This window comes from Zootoca vivipara, chromosome 6, assembly GCF_965207765.1.
Source record: "Zootoca vivipara chromosome 6, rZooViv2.hap1.1, whole genome shotgun sequence".
In the NCBI taxonomy this organism is placed as follows: Eukaryota; Metazoa; Chordata; class Lepidosauria; order Squamata; family Lacertidae; genus Zootoca; species Zootoca vivipara.
In genome coordinates this window covers 91,189,128-91,211,073 of record NC_142589.1, presented here as the reverse complement: position 1 = coordinate 91,211,073, position 21,946 = coordinate 91,189,128, and the positions used below count along the sequence as shown (strand labels likewise).

The window sequence follows — 21,946 nt, the reverse complement described above, 5'->3', positions numbered from 1 at the left end:
GACCATTTTGGTTGCCCTCTTCTGGACACGTTCCAGCTCGTCAGTATCCTTCTTGAACTGTGGTGCCCAGAACTGGACACAGTACTCCAGGTGAGGTCTGACCAGAGCAGAATACAGTGGTATTATTACTTCCCTTGATCTAGATGCTATGCTCCTATTGATGCAGCCCTTAATTGCATTGGCTTTTTTAGCTGCTGCATCACACTGCTGACTCATGTAGACTCATGTGGTCTACCAAGACTCCTAGATCCTTTTCACATGTACTGCTCTCAAGCCAGGTGTCTCCCATCCTGTATTTGTGCCTTTAATCTTTTTTGCCCAAGTGTAGTACCTTACATTTCTCCTTGTTAAAATTCATCTTGTTTGCTTTGGCCCAGTTATCTAATCTGTTAAGGTCATTCTGAAGTGTGATCCTGTCCTCTGGGGTATCAGCCACCCCTCCCAATTTGGTGTCATCTGCAAACTTGATCAGGATGCCCTCAAGCCCATCATCCAAGTCATTGATAAAGATGTTGAATAAGACTGGGCCCAAGACAGAACGCAATTATTAGATATGGTGCTGTTCCTTTCCCAGGGCCTGCCTAAAACCCCAAATAACCTTGGGATAGCTCAGTCAGTAGAGCAGGAGACCCTTAACATCAGGGTTTGGGGTTCCAGCCCCACGTTGGGCGAAAAGATTCCTGCATGGTGGGGGAGCGGACCTCCCCGGCCCTCAGGGGTCCCTTCCAACTCTACATTTCTATGATTCTATCATCTGTGATGGGGGGCATTCAACTCTTGGAGGCTCAGCCCTGAGGCACAGAAATGAAGAGCAGCAATCCCCATCTGCCTAGGGAGCCCCTGGCTTGTTCAGGCCAAGCATAAATGACTGGCCTCTGCCCATGTCCATTTTGCTGGACAAGAGGATTATCCCCTTTCCTCGCTTGGCTCCAGCTTAGGGTTCCCCCACCAGGCCTTGGCAGCATCTGCAGCTGTGGCTGAGCGGGAGAGAACCCTGTCCAAAACCCAGACAATGCTGAGCTAATCATTCAAAACCATGAGGACTGGAATCTTTATTTGGTTAAAACCAGAGCTCAGAGGTAGAGCACTTCCTTGGCATGCAGAATGTCCCAATGGCATCCCCAAGTAGGGCTGAGAATGACTGCTGCTGTTTGCCAGAGTAGGCATTGCTGAGCTATTCCTATGCTTCTCCTTGGGCGAGGGAAGGGAAAGCTAGCTTCCTAGGTTTCTATTTATTATTAATTTTCCATGCACACACACACACATACACATTCTACGTATTTTCCTCCACCTGTTCCCACAGTGGCTTCCTATTTTCCCTTTTCCATGCCGCGGATCCCGTCCAATAACAGGAGAAGGTGCGCCTGCTCCCCTGCCTCTGGTCTTATCGCCTGCTGTTTCTGCTGAGTCTTACCTGGTTAAATAACTGAGAGATGTCTTCACGTTTGCCTGCGCAGATCTTTCCATAATCGATCTTGGGATAGAACTTCTGGCACTTGCTTCGGTCGTAGATGCTGGCGTTGGCCGCATAGAGCATAAATTTGCAATCATCCTGAAACGGGCTCCAGCCGGCCACACTGCAGGGTGTCCCCTCAGAGAGGTCACGGCTAGATGTTGGCAATGGCAGGGGTTGAATGTTTTTACTCAGACGAACCTTTGACAGCAGCTGGGGAAAGGAGAGGGAGATGAGGCAGAAATGAGCGCCTTAGCATTGCAATAGGAACCCCTTGAAACCTTTATGAATGCAGGTTATTATGAATGCAGAACTGCATTCATAATAATAAAGTATAATAAATAGTGATAATAATTCATAGAATCATAGAGTTGGAAGAGACCACAAGGGCCATCCAGTCCAACCCCCTGCCAAGCAGGAAACACTATCAAAGCATTCCTGACATATGCCTGTCAAGCCTCTGTTTAAAGACCTCCAAAGAAGGAGACTCCACCACACTCCTTGGTAGCAAATTCCACTGCCAAACAGCTCTTACTGTCAGGAAGTTCTTCCTAATGTTTAGGTGGAATCTTCTTTCTTGTAGTTTGAATCCATTGCTCCGTGTCCGCTTCTCTGGAGCAGCAGAAACCAATCTTTCTCCCTCCTCTATATGACATCCTTTTATATATTTGAACATGGTTATCAGATCACCCCTTAACCTTGTCTTCTCCAGGCTAAACATACCCAGCTCCCTAAGCCGTTCCTCATAAGGCATTGTTTCCAGGCCTTTGACCATTTTGGTTGCCCTCTTACGTTCCAGCTTGTCAGTATCCTTCTTGAACTGTGGTGCCCAGAACTGGACACAGTACTCCAGGTGAGGTCTGACCAGAGCAGAATACAGTGGTACTATTACTTCCCTTGATCTAGATGCTATACTCCTATTGATGCAGCCCAGAATTGCATTGGCTTTTTTAGCTGCTGCATCACACTGCTGACTCATGTAGACTCATGTGGTCTACCAAGACTCCTAGATCCTTTTCACATGTACTGCTCTCAAGCCAGGTGTCTCCCATCCTGTATTTGTGCTTTTCATTTTTTTTTTTGCCCAAGTGTAGTACTTTACATTTTCCCCTGTTAAAATTCATCTTGTTTGCTTTGGCCCAGTTGTCTAATCTAATCAGGTCATTTTGAAGTGTGATCCTGTCCTCTGGGGTATTAGCCACCCCTCCCAATTTGGTGTCGTCTGCAAACTTGCTCAGGATGCCCTCAAGCCCATCATCCAAGTCATTGATAAAGATGTTGAACAAGACTGGGCCCAAGGCAGAACCTTGTGGCACCCCACTAGTCACTACTCTCCAGGATGAGGAGGAGCCATTGATGAGCACCCTTTGGGTTCGGTCAGTAAGCCAGTTACAAATCCACTGAATGGTAGCATTGTCTAGCCCGCATTTTACCAGCTTCTTTACTAGAATATCATGGGGCACCCATGATATCATTCAATATCATTCAATGATACTAATGACCAAAGAGCTGGATTCAGCTGAATGAGTCCATTATATTTCACACATGGGGATGGAAGGAGACATTTGGCTCCTTCTGCCTTCAGGATCGCTGCCCTCAGGGGTGCTTGCAGAGTGAGAAAAATGCTTGGGGTGAGGTACCTTGAGCAGAAGGATATCATTTGAAAAGGTGTTATTCTGAAACATATAATTTTCATGCTGGTAGGCTTGGTCCACTAGGTAGTGTTCTTGGGCAGATTCATTGGCCCAGGGGTCATGTGCTCCCAGGACAACAACCGTATTAAACCTGGAACTGGAAACAAAGCAACAGTCAGGGTCAGTGATCGCAAGAATCAATTCTCTCCCAGTCCCTGTGCAAAAGACCAGCCTCCAACCCATGGCCCTTAATAATAACAAGTTGTTGTTGTTGTTGTTGTTGTTGTTGTTGTTGTTGTTGTTGTTGTTGTTGTTGTTGTTGTATATAAACCCCACCAATCAGACTGGGTTGCCCCAGGCACTCTGGGAGACTTCCAACAGAATATACAAAAACACAGCAGAACACCAGACATTCAAAATTTCCCTACACAGGGCTGCCTTCAGATGTTTACAGAAGGTCATAACTTTATCTATTTCTTTGACATCTGATGGGATGGCATTCCACAGGGAGGGCATCACTACCAAGAAGGCCCTATGCCTGATCCCCTGTAACTTCACTTCGCTCAGTGAGGTAACCTCCAGAAGACCCTCGGAGTTGGATTTAAGTGTCTGGGTTGAATGATGGGAGTGGAGACGCTCCTTCAGGGATACAGGGCCTAGACCAGGGGTCAGCAACCTTTTTCAGCCATGGGTCGGTCCACCCTCCCTTAGACCATGTGGTGGGCCGGACTATATTTTGGAAAAAAAAAACATGAACAATTCCTATGCACCACAAATAACCCAAAGATGCATTTTAAATAAAAGCACACATTCTACTCATGTAAAAACATGCTGATTCCCGGACCGTCCGCGGGCCGGATTGAGAAGGCGATTGGGCCACATCCCTCCCACAGGTCTTAGGTTGCCTACCCCTGGCCTAGACCATTTAGGGCTTTAGAAGCCAGCACCAATTGTGCTCGGAAGCATACTGAGAGCCAATGTAGATATTTTGGGACCAGTGTTGTATGGTCCTGGCAGCCACTCCCAGCCACCAGTCTAGCTGCCGCATTCTGGATTAGTTGTAGTTTCCGAGTCACCTTCAAAGGTAGCCCCATGAAGAGCGCATTGCAGTAGTCCTAGCAGGAGATGACCAGAGCATGCACCACTCTGGTGAGACAGTCTGTGGGCAAGTAGGGTCTCAGCCAGAGTACCAGAAGGAGCTGATAGACAGCTGCCTAGGCACAGAATTGCCCTATGCCTCCATGGACAGCTGTGAGTCCAAAATGACCCCCAGGCTGCATACCTGGTCCTTTAGATTTTTTAGGAAGTGGTTTAACAACCATTTTCTTACAGCTGGTCTGCGGAGACTCCCTCACAAAAGGAGGCATTCACCACCCCGCATAGCCCATTGCCCAGCCCTGGCCGGCTCGCTTTTATGAGCCAGGATGGGCAAGGATCAAGGAGATAGGGGGTTGGTTTTCCTTGTCCAAGCAGCCTGTCCACATCCTCAGAGGTAACAGGTTGAAATGGATCCCATGCACCTTGACTAGACTGAGCAATGATGCTTTCCTGCCCCTGCCCTGCTCCCTTCTAGCAAATAGCTTTACGAGGGATGATCACCACTCCTAAAAAAGAGGGCACCCTTGGGGATACTTACATTTTGCAGCGCGCAGAAGTCATGACCCACTGGCATCCCACGAGGAATCCGCCACAGATGGTCTTGTTACGGTAATTCAGCAAGGCAGCCATGTAGGGTCTGGAGTGAGGCGTGGCTTCATTCCAGCAAGGCCTCTGCCTCCGCAGTGGATCTGCAAGAAGCATATGCAGCGATAAACTGCTACTGCTGTTGCTGCTTACAAATCCTAGAGCAGGCATAGGCAAACTCGGCCCTCCATATGTTTTTGGCCTACAACTCCCATGATCCCTAGCTAACAGGACCCGTGGTCAGGCATGATGGGGATTGTATTCCCAAAACATCTGGAGGGCTGAGTTTGCCTATGCCTGTTGTAGAGTGTTGTTGTTCCTGAGCACCATCCAAAAGGTTGGTGCTGACTTTGAGAGCCCTAAACAGCCCCATCCCAGTATACCTGAAGGAATGAGGCTGGCATGGCCCCAAAGAGTAGTAGAAATTGGCTCATGAGTTGGTGGGTTTTGCTCACCTGTTTGGGCTGAGGACAGCAGCAGCAGCAGAAGAGCCTGGCGGAGTCCCCACATCTTGATGCTTGCCAAGGAGGGAGATGCCCGGTGCTTAACTCTTCAACCTCTTGACCCCATGGCTTTTATGACCACCACTCTCTGGACTCCACCTTCCCCAATAAGCCACAGTCTAGACTTGAGATCTGATAGGCAGGCTTAATGTCTCACTAGCCACGTGGCTGATACCACCACGAACAGCAATCAGATAGTCAGATGGGGAGATTGGAAAAAATGAGAAATGGAGTGATCCCAGAATTGGAGACGTTTTAACTGTTAACGGAAAATCTGAGGGCTCCCTTGGACAAAACAAGACTCCAGCCAAGAATATCAGAGCAAAACAGCAGCCAGTAGGCTTGGTCTTTATTAAAGAAAAATACTGTTGCAACAGGGCCCCACCTGCAACAAGGTGAAGCAAGATGGAGACCCCGAACAAAGGGGTCTTCCCTTTTTATGTGCTCCCCACCACCCCGATACACCCCCTAACGATACATCACTAACATGTCACTAATACATCATTAATACATCACAAGAAGGAGGGGCCCAGAGGTAGAAATTTGAGCACCTGGCCAGGTACTTCTGGCTCCCTCTCACCCCCTCCCTTCTACATTCCACAGGTTAAAGAGAAGTTTCACAGTCATCAAGGGGTGATGGTTGTCCATTGACTTGGAGCTGATCCGAATCCACACTGGGAGGAAAATCCATTGTATAGAAGATGGTCGGCTGTCTGGCACAGTTGGAAGTGGAATTTCCTTATTCCTGAGGAGGCTGTCTTGCTTACCAGATTATGGCCGCTTCTCCTCCCAGGATTCCCCCTTTGATACAGTTTAATGTACAGAGTATAATAAAACATGGAATAAAACAGATCTGAGTTATGGCTGATTCTTTATAAGTATAAGTGTCACCAAAGAAAAACGTTTTTCTTCATCAACAATGGTTTAAACACGTTTAAACACTTTGGGTTACAGTCAGTTTCAAAAACATTTTTTTAACATTTAATCAACACATGAGGTGAGTATAAAAGAGTCCTTGCAATAACGCTGTGATGTTCATCATGCAATTGCTAGAAACATTATTTGGCAACAACCATGAATTGGAACGTAGTAAAACCACAGAGTCTAGGGCTTGCTGATCAGAAGGTCGGTGGTTTGAATCCCTGCAACGGGGTGAGCTCCTGTTGCTCGGTCCCAGCTCCTGCCAACCTAGCAGTTCAAAAGCACATCAAAGTGCAAGTAGATAAATTGGTACTGCTCCGGTGGGAAGGTAAACGGCTTTTCCGTGCGCTGCTCTGGTTTGCCAGAAGCAGCTTTGTCATGGTGGCCACATGACCTGGAAGCTGTCTGCGGACAAACACGGCTCCCTCAGCCTATAGAGCGAGATGAGCGCTGCAACCCCAGAGTCGGACAAGACTGGACCTGATGGTCAGGGGCCCCTTTACCTTTAAGCTGTCAAAGTAGATTCATCCAGTCTACCCATTGATGGAGTAGGCGCATCAGATGTGCCAGTGGAGCTGTCAAAGTAAACTCATCCGGTCAACCCATACAAAGTGTGGGAGCGCGTTTCTCCAGAGGGGTGAGATTTCGGGCAGCCCTTATTTACGGGGGGCCATATGAATGAAAGAAATGAGGGCTACGTGAAGAGGGGGTGCTTGTGAAACTGTGTGGACCTATATTCCATATGTACAAAGATTGAGGGGGGGGTATTTTCTACAACATAAGCAAATGTTTATGAAATCAGAGTAACGAAGACAATGTATTATTAAAACAAAACCAGAGACCAGCTTTGGAAATCTCAAGTGCCTGTTACTATTATAATATTATGATTATGATTACTTTATTGAATTTGTATACTGCCTTTCTTTCCAACAGGACAATGGATTCCTAATGGTCTCTGTGGCCGCTTGGTTGAAAGGGGCAAAGAGAACCACCATCACCTCTTAACAGTTTCCAAACAGACTGGAAAATCTTTTTGCCTCTTTCATGCCCCAGCTGTGGCACGAAGGTGGCTTACCCCATAGAATCATAGAGTTGGAAGAGACCACAAGGGCCATCCAGTCCAACCCCCTGCCAAGCAGGAAACACCACCAAAGCATTCTTGGCATATGCCCGTCAAGCCTCTGCTTAAAGACCTCCAAAGAAGGAGACTCCACCACACTTCTTGGCAGCAAATTCCACTGTCAAACAGCTCTTACTGTCAGGAAGTTCTTCCTAATGTTTAGGTGGAATCTTCTTTCTTGTAGTTTGAATCCATTGCTCTGTGTCCGCTTCTCTGGAGCAGCAGAAAACAATCTTTCTCCCTCCTCCATATGACATCCTTTCATATATTTGAACATGGCTATCATATCACCCCTTAACCTTCTCTTCTCCAGGCTAAACATACCCAGCTCCCTAAGCTGTTCCTCATAAGGCATCGTTTCCAGGCCTTTGACCATTTTGGTTGCCCTCTTACGTTCCAGCTTGTCAGTATCCTTCTTGAACTCTGGTGCCCAGAACTGGACACAGTACTCCTGGTGAGGTCTGACCAGAGCAGAATACAGTGGTATTATTACTTCCCTAGATCTAGATGCTATACTCCTATTGATGCAGCCCAGAATTGCATTGGCTTTTTTAGCTGCTGCATCACACTGCTGACTCATGTCAAGTCTGTGGTCTACCAAGACTCCTAGATCCTTTTCACATGTACTGCTCTCAAGCCAGGTGCCACCCATCCTGTATTTGTGCCTTTCATTTTTTTTTTTTGCCCAAGTGTAGTACCTTACATTTCTCCTTGTTAAAATTAATCTTGTTTGCTTTGGCCCAGTTGTCTAAACTGTTAAGGTCATTTTGAAGTGTGATCCTGTCCTCTTGAGTATTAGCCACCGCTCCCAATTTGGTGTCATCTGCAAACTTGCTCAGGATGCCCTCAAGCCCATCATCCACGTCATTGATAAAGATGTTGAATAAGACTGGGCCCAAGACAGAACCCTGTGGCACCCCACTAGTCACTACTCTCCAGGATGAGGAGGAGCCATTGATGAGCACCCTTTGGGTTTGGTCAGTAAGCCAGTTACAAATCCACTGAATGGTAGCATTGTCTAGCCCGCATTTTACCAACTTCTTTACAAGAATATCATGGGGCACCTTGTCAAAGGCCTTGCTGAAATCAAGATAGGCTACATCCACAGCGTTCCCTTCATCTACCAGGCTTGTAATTCTGTCAAAAAATGAGATCAGATTAGTCTGACATGACTTATTTTTCAGAAACCCATGCTGACTTTTAGTGATCACAGAGTTTCTTTCTAGGTGCTCACAGACCGTTTGCTTATTGATCTGCTCTAGAATCTTTCCTGGTATTGATGTCAGGCTGACTGGGCGGTAATTGTTTGGGTCCTCTCTTTCCCCCTTTTTGAAAATAGGGACAACATTTGCCCTCCTCCAGTCTGCTGGAACTTCGCCTGTTCTCCAGGAATTTTCAAAGATTATTGCCAGTGGTTCTGAAATCACCTCTGCCAGTTCTTTTAATATAGTTCATCTGGCCCTGGAGACTTGAATACATCTAAACTAGCCAAGTATTCTTGTACTACCTCCTTACTTATTCTGGGCTGTGTTTCCCCTGCTGAATCATCTGCTCCATATTATTCAGGTCGGGCATTGTTTTCTTTTTTGGAGAAGACTGAGGTAAAGAAGGCGTTGAGGAGTTCTGCCCTTTCTCTGTCCCCTGTTTGCATTTCACCATCTTCTCCTCTAAGTGACCCCACTGTTTCCTTGTTCTTCCTTTCTTTTATGTCTTGTCTAATTATTTTCCTCTTACTTTGGTGTGTTTGGGTGTGTGTATCTGGACATGCGGCAAATATTAATATTGGGAGACTTGGAGCGAGTTCCAGAGTTTACATATGCACTGCATGAAGAAGGCATATCTGCTTTGTGCTGAATCTTTCCACATTCCTCCTTGCCAGTCACAAAGGGCATCATCCATCGCTGACCATGCCCTTTTCTAACTAGAGCAATTGAACCTAGGATCTTCTGCATGCAAAGCAGGGTTCTTCTGAAAAATAACAACTCTCTCCGCATATTGGAGATTTGGGCTGTTCCACTGGTGGCTGCTGTCCTTTGCAACGGGTGGGAGAGAAATCCGGGAGACCAACAATCGTGCCATATCCAAGCTCAGGCAGAGAGGCAGCACCTCCCAGTTTCCTCCCCATCCTGTTACCTGCTGAATTCCACAAGGGGCAGCAACACAAGCGCTACAAGCATGGCAAGTGAACAAACGCTTCACACTGTTATGACCACCATCATCCCATTTCTCCTTCTGCTCTCCGGATGTTGTTCCTCTCCAGCTTCCGTGAGCTGGGCAGCCTTTCCAATCCCAGGTTTCCAGGCCCAATTCAAGGTACTCAACAGGTCATGACTTATAGAATCACAGAATCATAGAGCTGGAAGGGAACCTGCAGATCATCTAGTGGTCCAACCCCCTGCAAGGCAACTGCCCCACACCGGGATCAAAGATGCAACCTTGGCTTTGTCAGCACCACGTAGTGCAGGCCATTTGGATGGAAACATCATGGGCTGAATCTCATGTATGCAACCCATTCTCTGCAAGGTGACTCTGCCCCCTCCCTGCGCACAGGTGGCAACAATGGCCGTCCTTGCCAACCCACCTCCAAAGGGAAGGGCAGGTGGCTTGGATTCCTGTGTCCAGATTTAGATTCTGCAGGACGCCTTTCCATGGGTTGGGGAGAGGTGCTTTGTGTGCAGCAAGGCAGCACCCCAATCTTCGCACACACACCCAAGAGCACCTTCACCACCTCTGCATTTTGACATGCACCAAGGGCTCATTCTGCTTCTCCTTTCCCCAGTCTCATCTGGCCCCAAGGGAACCAAACTGGAACAACCATCTTGCTATCCAATTGCCATCCATGGGTGGGGTGGGGGGTCCTGTCGTGTGGCTTGAGATAAAAGATAAACGTGTTGATTCAGGGCTAGTGAGGAAACCCCCCCCCCATCCCGGACTCTGAACTTCGGCTCTTCTTTGGCGTGATCTTCCACTGTTATTCTTCCTTCCTTGGCACTTCTCGATCTTCAGCCTCTTTTTATACCCGAGGAGACAACCCAAGGGAAGCACCCACTGAGCTCACTTGCCTTTGGTAAGTTTGGCGGTCAGCTTGAATTCAATTTTCCCCCCAGCCGGTGAGGAGGTGTTCAGGCTCCCCACCAGCCAGGAATCCCCAACATGGTTGTTCCAATGCCCTGAGTGGCGTCGGGTGAAGTAGCTGCCAGCCTGCCATAGTGGCAGGGATGGCCATGATGTGCCCCTTGGAGCTTAGGTCTGCCCTCTCTTTTACAGCTCCTGCCCGTGTTGCCTCAACAGCGGACTCTTGGCAAATAGGAGATCTTCCTTCTTCCCTAGCTGGGAGAAGTGCCATTTTGTGGGTCACCCTGGGGGCCAGAAATATCTTCGGCTAACCCTGCAGAATCACCTGGTTGGTGACTTTGTGAGCAGAATGATGTTTTAAGCAGACCATTGGCCTGATCAACTTGCATCGCCTCATGTTCATACACCTTTCTGCAGCTAAACCAACCACAAAAAGAGGGTTGTGGGGTGTGTGTTTCTGAATCCAGGCTCTCATCAATCCATGGCATTTAAGACCATATGAATTCAGCACAGGACCACAACCACCAGCTCTGGTCTTTTAATCAGTTTCCAGGCAGACTGGAAAGTCTCTTAGCAGTCATAGAAACCGGTAGGAATCCAGTGTCCTGTTGGAAAGAAGGGCAGCACTGTATACAATATTAATAAATAATAATAGTAAGATAATAATAGTAATATAGTAATAAATAATAATAGTAAGATAATAATAGTAATAATAATAGTAAGATAATAATAGTGAGTGCTCACTGGAAGGACAGATCCTGAAGCTGAGGCTCCAATACTTTGGCCACCTCATGGAAGACTCCCTGGAAAAGACCCTGATGTTGGGAAAGATGGAGGGCACAAGGAGAAGGGGACGACAGAGGACGAGATGGTTGGACAGTGTTCTCGAACCTACGAACATGGGTCTGACCAAACTGCGGGAGGCAGTGGAAGACAGGAGTGCCTGGCGTACTATGGTCCATGGGGTCACGAAGAGCCGGACATGACTAAACGACTAAACAACAACGACAACAGTAATAGTAACAGCCACTTGAAATGTCCAAAAGCTGGTTTCTGATTTTGTTTTAAGGAATACATTGTCTTCATTACTCTGATTTCATAAACTTCTGCTTAAGAAGTCTCCAATTCCGGGATCACTCAATTTCTCATTTTTTCCAGTCTCCCCATCTGACTATCTGATTGCTGTTCGTGGTGGAATCAGCCACGTGGATAGAGAGAAATGATAAGCCTGCCTATCAGATCTCAAGTCTGTCTCCAGGCACTGTGGTCATCTGCAAAGGATGTCCCCTATATTCAGGGTGTGGGTGCCCTTGGCTAGTGTTTCCGTAATGGCACCATCCATGAACCAGAGGCAGGAATCAGCACGGGGTACTGAGGTGATCTGCCATTGCTGGGTGGCAAATCCAATCCAGAGTCATCCCCTTTGTCTCCAGTGAATCCGCTGGATTCCCCAGCGAACCAGGATTCCCATTCATTCCCCTTCTGTCTTCCCTGATTTATTGCAAGCCACCGGTTTTCCAAAAGAAAAGAAGTGGACATATTCATGGGGATCATTCAATGGCTCATTTCGGAAGGGGAAATTGGGGATTCAACCTTCAGGAACAGAGTACCTGGTGAAAGTCAGATTTGGGGGTGAACACTAGGGGAAGAACATAGCTCTGCAGGTATCATGGGGGTCATAGCCTTATGCTGATGTGAGTTTTATAAGGCTGGAGGATTTACTAACAGGGTTTAGTCACAAACCCAGCTAAATGACACTGAGTGGAGGTTGGACCAGATTCTGTGATCCTATTATTCTGCTCTACTTTACTCTCCTTGCTTTTTCCTTGGGGAAGAGCTGCTTTGCATTGCACAAGGTCGCAATTTCAATCCACAATAGCATATCCAGTTTGGAGAGACCCAAATCTCATTTCATAGGGAGCCTCTTTTGCTATTTTTTGGATTTAAAGACCCGAGGTGGTGGTGGTTCTGCTCTGAATTCATGTGGTCTTTTTAAATGTCAAGGATTGATGAGAGCCTGGATTCAGATGCACAAATATAGGATCGGGGACATCTGGTTTACTAGCAGTACAGTGATAGCTCGGGTTACGAATTTAATTCATTTCGGAAGTCTGTTCTTAACCCGAAACGTTCTTATACCGAGGTGCGCTTTCCCATAGGCCTTGCCACAGCCAAAGCCCTCCCCCAGCAGTGGAAAGCGGTCTTATTCCGGGGCAAGTTTGCAAACCGGAGCAGATACTTTCGGGCTTGCGGAGTTCTTAACCTGAATCGTTTGTAAACAGGACTGTTTGTAACCCAAGGTACCACTGTACATGTGAAACAGATGTAGCGGTCTTGGTGGACCACAAGCTGAACATGAGTCAACAGTGTGATGCAGCATCAAAAAAAGTTAATGCTATTCTAGGCTGTGTCACCCCTTCATGGATCAATGCCTTGTCGTGGCGAAGGGGCTTGAATAACTCAGAGAAGCTATGAGCTATGCCATGCAGGGCCACCCAAGATGGACAGGTCATAGTGGAGAGTTTTGACTAAACGTGATCCACCTGGAGAAGGAACTGGCAAGCCACTCCAGTATCCCTGCCAAGAAAACTCCATGGACAAAGACAACAGGCATATAAAAGTTATGACGCTGGAAGATGAGCCCCTCAGGTCAGAAGGCGTCCAACATGCTACTGAGGAAGAGCGGAGGACAAGTACAAGTAGATTCAGAGCTGATGAAGCGGCTGGGCCAAAGCCGAAAGGTCGCTCAGTTGCGGATATGCCTGGAAGCGAAAGGAAAGTCCGATGCTGTAAAGAAAAATATTGCATAGGAACCTGGAATGTAAGAACCATGGATAATGGTAAGCTGGATGTGGTCAAAAATGAGATGGCAAGAATAAATATTGACATCCTGGGCATCAGTGAACTAAAATGGAAGGGAATGGGCGAATTCAGTTCGGATGACTATCATATCTACTACTGTGGGCAAGAATCCCGTAGAAGAAATGGAGTGGCCCTCATAGTCAACAGAAGAGTGGCAAAAGATGTAATGGGATGCAATCTCAAAAATGACAGAATGATCTCGAAACGAATCCAAGGCAGACCTTTTAACAATACAATAATCCAAGTTTATGCACCAACTACCGGTGCTGAAGAAAGTGAAATTGACCAATTCTATGAAGACTTACAACACCTTCTAGAAATGACACCAAAGAAGGATGTTCTTCTCATTACAGGGGATTGGAATGCTAAAGTAGGGAATCAAGAGATAAAAGGAACAACTGGCAAGTTTGGCCTTGGAGTTCAAAATGAAGCAGGGCAAAGGCTAATAGAGTTCTGTCAAGAGAACAAGCTGGTCATCACAAACACTCTCTTCCAACAATACAAGAGACGACTCTACACATGGATATCACCAAATGGACAGCATCGAAATCAGATTGATTATATTCTCTGCAGCCAAAGATGGAGAAGCTCTATACAGTCAGCAAAAGCAAGACCTGGAGCTGACTGTAACTCAGATCATCAGCTTCTTATAGCAAAATTCCAGCTTAAAATGAAGAAAGTGGGAAAAACCACTGGGCCAGTAAGATACAATCTAAGTCAAATCCCTTATGAATACACAGTGGAAGTGAGGAACAGGTTTAAGGATTTAGGTGGACAGAGTGCCTGAAGAACTATGGATGGAGGCTCGTAACATTATACAGGAGGCAGCAACGAAAACCATCCCAAGGAAAAGGAAATGCAAGAAAGCAAAATGGCTGTCCAACGAGGCCTTACAGATAGCAGAGGAGAGGAGGCAAGCAAAATGCAAGGGAGATAGGGAAAGATACAGGAAACTGAATGCAGATTTCCAAAAAATAGAAAGGAGAGACAAGAGGGTCTTCTTAAATGAGCACTGCAAAGAAATAGAGGAAAACAATAGAATGGGGAAAACCAGATATCTGTTCAAGAGAATTGGAGATATGAAAGGAACATTTCGTGCAAAGATTACCATAATCAAGGACAAAAGTGGTAAGGACCTAACAGAAGCAGAAGACATCAAGGTGGCAAGAATACACAGAGGAATTATACCAGAAAGATATGGAGGTCTCGTACACCCCAGGTAGTGTGGTTGCTGACCTTGAGCCAGACATCTTGGAGAGTGAAGTCAAATGGGCCTTAGAAAGCACTGCTAATAACAAGGCCAGTGGAAGTGATGATATTGCAGCTGAACTATTTAAAATTTTAAAAGATGATGCTGTTAAGGTGCTACACCCAATATGCCAGCAAGTTTGGAAAACTCAGCAATGGCCAGAGGATTGGAGAAGATCAGTCTACATCCCAATTCCAAAGAAGGGCAGTGCCAAAGAATGCTCCAACTACCGCCCAATTGCGCTCATTTCACACGCTAGCAAGGTTATGCTTAAAATTCTACAAGGCAGGCTTAGGCAGTATGTGGACCGAGAACTCCCAGAAGTGCAAGCTGGATTTCGAAGGGGCAGAGGAACCAGAGACCAAATAGCAAACATGCGCTGGATTATGGAGAAAGCTAGAGAGTTCCAGAAAAACGTCTACTTCTGCTTCATTGACTATGCAAAAGCCTTTGACTGTGTCGACCACAGCAAACTATGGCAAGTTCTTAAAGAAATGGGAGTGCCTGATCACCTCATCTGTCTCCTGAGAAATATCTATGTGGGACAAGAAGCTACAGTTAGAACTGGATATTGAACAACTGATTGGTTCAAAATTGGGAAAGGAGTACGACAAGGTTGTATATTGTCTCCCTGCTTATTAAACTTATATGCAGAATTCATCATGCGAAAGGCTGGACTAGATGAATCCCAAGCCGGAATTCAGATTGCTGGAAGAAATATCAACAACCTCAGATATGCAGATACACAACCTTGATGGCAGAAAGTGAGGAGGAATTAAAGAACCTTTTAATGAGGGTGAAAGAGGAGAGCGCAAAATATGGTCTGAAGCTCAACATCAGAAAAACCAAGATCATCACCTCCTGGCAAATAGAAGGGGAAGAAATGGAGGCAGTGAGAGATTTTACTTTCTTAGGCTCCTTGATCACTGCAGATGGTGACAGCAGTCACGAAATTTAAAGACGCCTGCTTCTTGGGAGAAAAGCAATGACAAACCTAGACAGCATCTTAAAAAGCAGAGACATCACCTTGCCTACAAAGGTCCGTATAGTTAAAGCTATGGTTTTCCCAGTAGTGATGTATGGAAGTGAGAGCTGGACCATAAAGAAGGCTGATCGCTGAAGAATTGATGCTTTTGAATTATGGTGCTGGAGGAGACTCTTGAGAGTCCCATGGACTGCAAGAAGATCAAACCTATCCATTCTTAAGGAAATCAGCCCTGAGTGCTCCCTGGAAGGATAGATCGTGAAGCTGAGGCTCCAATACTTTGGCCACCTCATGAGAAGAGAAGAATCCTTGGAAAATACCCTGATGTTGGGAAAGATTGAGGGCACAAGGAGAAGGGGACAACAGAGGATGAGATGGTTGGACAGTGTTCTCGAAGCTACGAACATGAGTTTGACCAAACTGCGGGAGGCAGTGCAAGACAGGAGTGCCTGGCGTGCTATGGTCCATGGGGTCACGAAGAGTCGGACACAACTAAACGACTAAACAACAACAACAACAACAGGCTGTGTCAACAGAAGTCAAATGTCCAGATCAAGGAAAGTCATAGCGGAAATTCTGCGTTAGTCAGACCAGACTTGGAACACTGTGTCCAGTTCTGGGCACCACAATTTGATGAGCTGGAAGGTTTGAAGAGGAGGGCAACCAAGATGATCAAGGGTCCAGAAACTAAGCGATTGAAGGCGCTCGGTATGTTTAGCCTGGAAAAGAGGAGACTGAGAGGATACCTTCCAACTCTAAGATTCTATGAACCACTTAAAGGGCATTTTAAACAGTGACCTTCTGCATGCAAAGCAGGGGATCTACCACCAAGCTAAAGGCTCTCTCCCCATATCAAAGATTTTACTGGCGGCTGCTGCCCCTTGCAACGGATGGGGCGTAAATCAGGGAGCCCAAAAGTTGATCAGGCAGAGAGGCAGCTCATCCCAGTTTCCTCCCCATCCTGCTCCCTGCTGAGTTCCACAAGGGGCAGCACAAGAGCTACAAGCACAGCAAGTGAGAAATGCTTCATGCTGTTTTGACTGCCATCATCCCATTTGTTGACAAGTTAGGAACCTATGGCCCTCCAGATGTTATTCTGCAGCTCCCATCAGCCCCAGAAAGGGATGGGCAGCTCTGCTAATTCCGGGTTCACTCTGCTTCTACTTTCCCCAGTCTCCTTATATGGCCCCAACAGAACCAAACGACACAAACTGTGCAATTCTAGGAGTCTATAACCATCACTGTTAAAAATCAGGGAGGGCCCCCGCCACTTAATGGATCCAAATGGTTTCCAGGGAGCGATAGGGGATGCCTTATCCCATGTTGATGGCCTTTCAGCTGATTCCCTGGTGACCCGTTGGAATATGGAGTTAACCAGGGCTATTGACTGTCTGTTAACCAGGGCTATTGACTGGCTATTGACAGGGCTATTAACCAGGGCTATTGACAGGGCTATTATGCACCAACTACCGGTGCTGAAGAAAGTGAAATTGACCAATTCTATGAAGACCTACAACACCTTCTAGAAATGACACCAAAGAAGGATGTTCTTCTCATTACAGGGGATTGGAATGCTAAAGTAGGGAATCAAGAGATAAAAGGAACAACTGGCAAGTTTGGCCTGGGAGTTCAAAATGAAGCAGGGCAAAGGCTAATAGAGTTCTGTCAAGAGAACAAGCTGGTCATCACAAACACTCTCTTCCAACAACACAAGAGAAGACTCTACACATGGATATCACCAAATGGGCAGCATCGAAATCAGATTGATTATATTCTCTGCAGCCAAAGATGGAGAAGCTCTATACAGTCAGCAAAAACAAGACCTGGAGCTGACTGTAACTCAGATCATCAGCTTCTTATAGCAAAATTCCAGCTTAAACTGAAGAAAGTAGGAAAAACCACTGGGCCAGTAAGATACAATCTGGATCAAATCCCTTATGAATACACAGTGGAAGTGAGGAACAGGTTTAAGGATTTAGATTTGGTGGACAGAGTGCCTGAAGAACTATGGATGGAGGCTCGTAACATTATACAGGAGGCAGCAACGAAAACCATCCCAAGGAAAAGGAAATGCAAGAAAGCAAAATGGCTATCCAACGAGGCCTTACAAATAGCGGAGGAGAGGAGGCAAGCAAAATGCAAGGGAGATAGGGAAAGATACAGGAAACTGAATGCAGATTTCCAAAAAACAGCAAGGAGAGACAAGAGGGTCTTCTTAAATGAGCAATGCAAAGAAATAGAGGAAAACAATAGAATGGGGAAAACCAGAGATCTGTTCAAGAAAATTGGAGATATGAAAGGAGCATTTCGTACAAAGATTACCATAATCAAGGACAAAAGTGGTAAGGACCTAACAGAAGCAGAAGACATCAAGAAGAGGTGGCAAGAATACACAGAGGAATTATACCAGAAAGATATGGAGGTCTCGTACACCCCAGGTAGTGTGGTTGCTGACCTTGAGCCAGACATCTTGGAGAGTGAAGTCAAATGGGCCTTAGAAAGCACTGCTAATAACAAGGCCAGTGGAAGTGATGATATTCCAGCTGAACTATTTAAAATCTTAAAAGATGATGCTGTTAAGGTGCTACACCCAATATGCCAGCAAGTTTGGAAAACTCAGCAATGGCCAGAGGATTGGAGAAGATCAGTCTACATCCCAATTCCAAAGAAGGGCAGTGCCAAAGAATGCTCCAACTACCGCACAATTGCGCTCATTTCACACGCTAGCAAGGTTATGCTTAAAATTCTACAAGGCAGGCTTAGGCAGTATGTGGATCGAGAACTCCCAGAAGTGCAAGCTGGATTTCGAAAGGGCAGAGGAACCAGAGACCAAATAGCAAACATGCGCTGGATTATGGAGAAAGCTAGAGAGTTCCAGAAAAACGTCTACTTCTGCTTCATTGACTATGCAAAAGCCTTTGACTGTGTCGACCACAGCAAACTATGGCAAGTTCTTAAAGAAATGGGAGTGCCTGATCACCTCATCTGTCTCCTGAGAAATCTCTATGTGGGACAAGAAGCTACAGTTAGAACTGGATATGGAACAACTGATTGGTTCAGAATTGGGAAAGGAGTACGACAAGGTTGTATATTGTCTCCCTGCTTATTTAACTTGTATGCAGAATTCATCATGCGAAAGGCTGGACTAGATGAATCCCAAGCCGGAATTAAGATTGCCGGAAGAAATATCAACAACCTCAGATATGCAGATGACACAACCTTGATGGCAGAAAGTGAGGAGGAATTAAAGAACCTTTTAATGAGGGTGAAAGAGGAGAGCGCAAAATATGGTCTGAAGCTCAACATCAAAAAAACCAAGATCATGGCCACTGGTCCCATCACCTCCTGGCAAATAGAAGGGGAAGAAATGGAGGCAGTGAGAGATTTTACTTTCTTGGGCTCCTTGATCACTGCAGATGGTGACAGCAGTCACGAAATTAAAAGACGCCTGCTTCTTGGGAGAAAAGCAATGACAAACCTAGACAGCATCTTAAAAAGCAGAGACATCACCTTGCCGACAAAGGTCCGTATAGTTAAAGCTATGGTTTTCCCAGTAGTGATATATGGAAGTGAGAGCTGGACCATAAAGAAGGCTGATCGCCGAAGAATTGATGCTTTTGAATTATGGTGCTGGAGGAGACTCTTGAGAGTCCCATGGACTGCTAGAAGATCAAACCTATCCATTCTTAAGGAAATCAGCCCTGAGTGCTCCCTGGAAGGACAGATCGTGAAGCTGAGGCTCCAATACTTTGGCCACCTCATGAGAAGAGAAGAATCCTTGGAAAAGACCTTGATGCTGGGAAAGATGGAGGGCACAAGGAGAAGGGGACGACAGAGGACAAGATGGTTGGACAGTGTTCTCGAAGCTACGAACATGAGTTTGACCAAACTGCAGGAGGCAGTGCAAGACAGGAGTGCCTGGCGTGCTCTGGTCCATGGGGTCACGAAGAGTCGGACACGACTAAACGACTAAACAACAACAACAACATTGACTGTCTGGCTCCGAAGCACCCTCTCCGATTGCATGGAGCCCGGGCAGCCCTGTGGTTTTCCACGGATCTGAGGGTGATGAAACAATTGCTGGCTGCGGAAAACTCACTCTGAATCAGACCAGACACGGGCTAGAGCTCAATGTCGAGCCTACCAAGTGCCGATGGCGACGGTGAAGAATTCACTGCCTCTATTGCCTCTGCAGAAAATAGTAGCAGGAGACTCTTTCAGGTGGTTCGCAATTTAACAGAACTACCTTCACTTTCAGGGCCTTGTAAAGACTCCAAGATCTCCTGCAACGGTTTTGCAACGTGTTTTGCAGACAAAGTCGCTCAGATTCGGAAGGAGGTAGACACCACCGTGGGAGCAGGGCCGGGGTGGGAGAGTGCTGGAGCTCTGTCTGCATGGAATCAATTTCAATCTGTTACCTCCGAGGATGTGGACAGGCTGCTTGGACGAGTGAAACTGACCACCTGTCTCCTTGATCCTTGCCCATCCTGGCTAGTAAAAGCAAGCCGGGAAAGGCTGAGTGATGGGCTCTGTGGGGTGGTGAATGCTTCCCTCTGTGAGGGAGCCTTCCCAGGCCCACTGAAAGAGGTGGTTATTAAACCGCTTCTTAAAAAACCATATTTAGATGCGGCCAATATGGCCAACTATCGCCCAGTCTCAAATCTACCATTCTTGGGCAAGGTGATTGAGCGAGTGGTTGCTGAGCAACTCCAGGCATGCCTGGAAGAAGCGGACCATTTGGATCCCTTCCAGTCGGGTTTCAGGCCTCATCATGGGACTGAAACTGCCTTGATCGCACTGGTTGATGATCTCCAGCGGGCTAGGGACAAAGGTGAGAGCTGTTTCCTAGTTCTGCTGGATCTCTCAGTGGCTTTTGACACCATCGACCATAACATCCTTCTGGACCGTCTAGAGGGGCTGGGAGCTGGATTCACTGCCATACAGTGGTCCCGCTCCTTCCTCCTGGGTTGTGTTCAGAAAGTAGTGGTGGGGGATGAGTGTTCAGACCTCTGGGCTCTCACTTGTGGGGTGCCTCAGGGTTCTGTCCTCTCACCCATGCTTTTTAACATTTATATGCAGCCGCTGGGAGAGATCATCAGGGGGTTTGGGCTGGGTGTTCATCAGTATGCGGATGATACCCAACTCTACCTCTCTTTCAAATCAGAACCAGTGAAGGCGGTGAAGGTCCTGTGTGAGTGCCTGGAGGTGGTTGGAGGATGGATGGCGGTTAACGGATTGAGGTTGAATCCAGACAAGACATAAGTGCTGTTTGTGGGGGACAGGAGGCGGGCAGGTGTGGAGGACCCCCTGGTCCTGAATGGGGTAACTGTGCCCCTGAAGGACCAGATGCGCAGTCTAGGAGTCATTTTGGACTCACAGCTGTCCATGGAGGCGCAGGTCAATTCTGTGTCCAGGGCAGCTGTCTATCAGCTCCATCTGGTACGCAGGCTGAGACCCTACCTGCCTGCAGACTGTCTAGCCAGAGTGGTGCATGCTCTGGTTATCTCCCGCTTGGACTACTACAGTGCGCTCTATGTGGAGCAACCTTTGAAGGTGACCCAGAAACTGCAACTAATCCAGAATGCGGCAGCTAGACTGGTGACTGGGAGTGGCCGCCGGGACCACATAACACCGGACCTGAGAGATTTACACTGGCTCCCAGTACGTTTCCGAGAACAATTCAAAGTTTTGGTGTTGACCTTTCAAGCCCTAAACGGCCTTGGTCCTGTATACCTGAAGGAGTGTCTCCACCCCCACCATTCAGACCGGACACTGAGATCCAGTGCCGAGGACCTTCTGGCGGTTCCTTCCCTGCGAGAAGTGAGGTTACAGGGAGCCAGACAGAGGGCCTTCTCAGTAGCAGCACCCGCCCTGTGGAACGCCCTTCCATCAGATTTCAAGGAAAGAAGCAACTATCCTAATTTTAAAAGACACCTGAAGGCAGCCCTGTTTAGGGAAGCTTTTAATATTTAATGCTGTATTGTTTTACTATTCAATTGGGAGCCGCACAGAGTGGCTGGGGAGACTCAGCCAGATGGGCGGGGTATAAATAATTTATTATTATTATTATTATTATTATTATTATTATTATTATTATTATTATTATTACCACTGGAGCGCTGTGAGGAATCCGCCACAGTTGAGCTTACAAATGGTTTTCCTAGCAAGTAAGTTAGCGAAGAGTGAAAAGTCATTGCTCTTTCAACCATGTAACCACAGAAAGTTAGGAATCCAGTGTCCTGTTGGAAAGAAGAACAGTATACAAATTTTAATAATAATAATAATAATAATAATAATAATAATAATAATAATAATAATAATAATATAGTAACAGCCACTGGAAATTTCCAAAAGCAGGTCTCTGATTTTTTTATTAATGAATACATTGTCTTCATTACTCTGATTTCATAAACCTTTGCTTTAAAAGTCTCCAATTCTGGGATCACTCCATTTCTCTTTTC

The 21,946-nt window shown here is 46.6% G+C and overlaps 1 protein-coding gene across 3 annotated transcripts in view; it reads right to left on the bottom strand.

The window, feature by feature from the left end:
- The window catches only part of LOC118086037 (mast cell protease 2-like), a 76,587-nt gene that overhangs the window by 2,418 nt on the left and 52,223 nt on the right, over window positions 1-21,946 (bottom strand). For all 3 annotated transcript variants that reach the window (XM_088673023.1, XM_088673024.1, XM_088673025.1), the window contains exons 4-6: window positions 4,724-4,874; window positions 3,094-3,244; window positions 1,415-1,666 (exon numbers count right to left, since the gene is read on the bottom strand). In XM_088673023.1, the coding sequence (XP_088529149.1) occupies window positions 1,415-1,666; window positions 3,094-3,244; window positions 4,724-4,874 (554 nt within the window). The remainder of the gene's footprint in view (window positions 1-1,414; window positions 1,667-3,093; window positions 3,245-4,723; window positions 4,875-21,946) is intronic.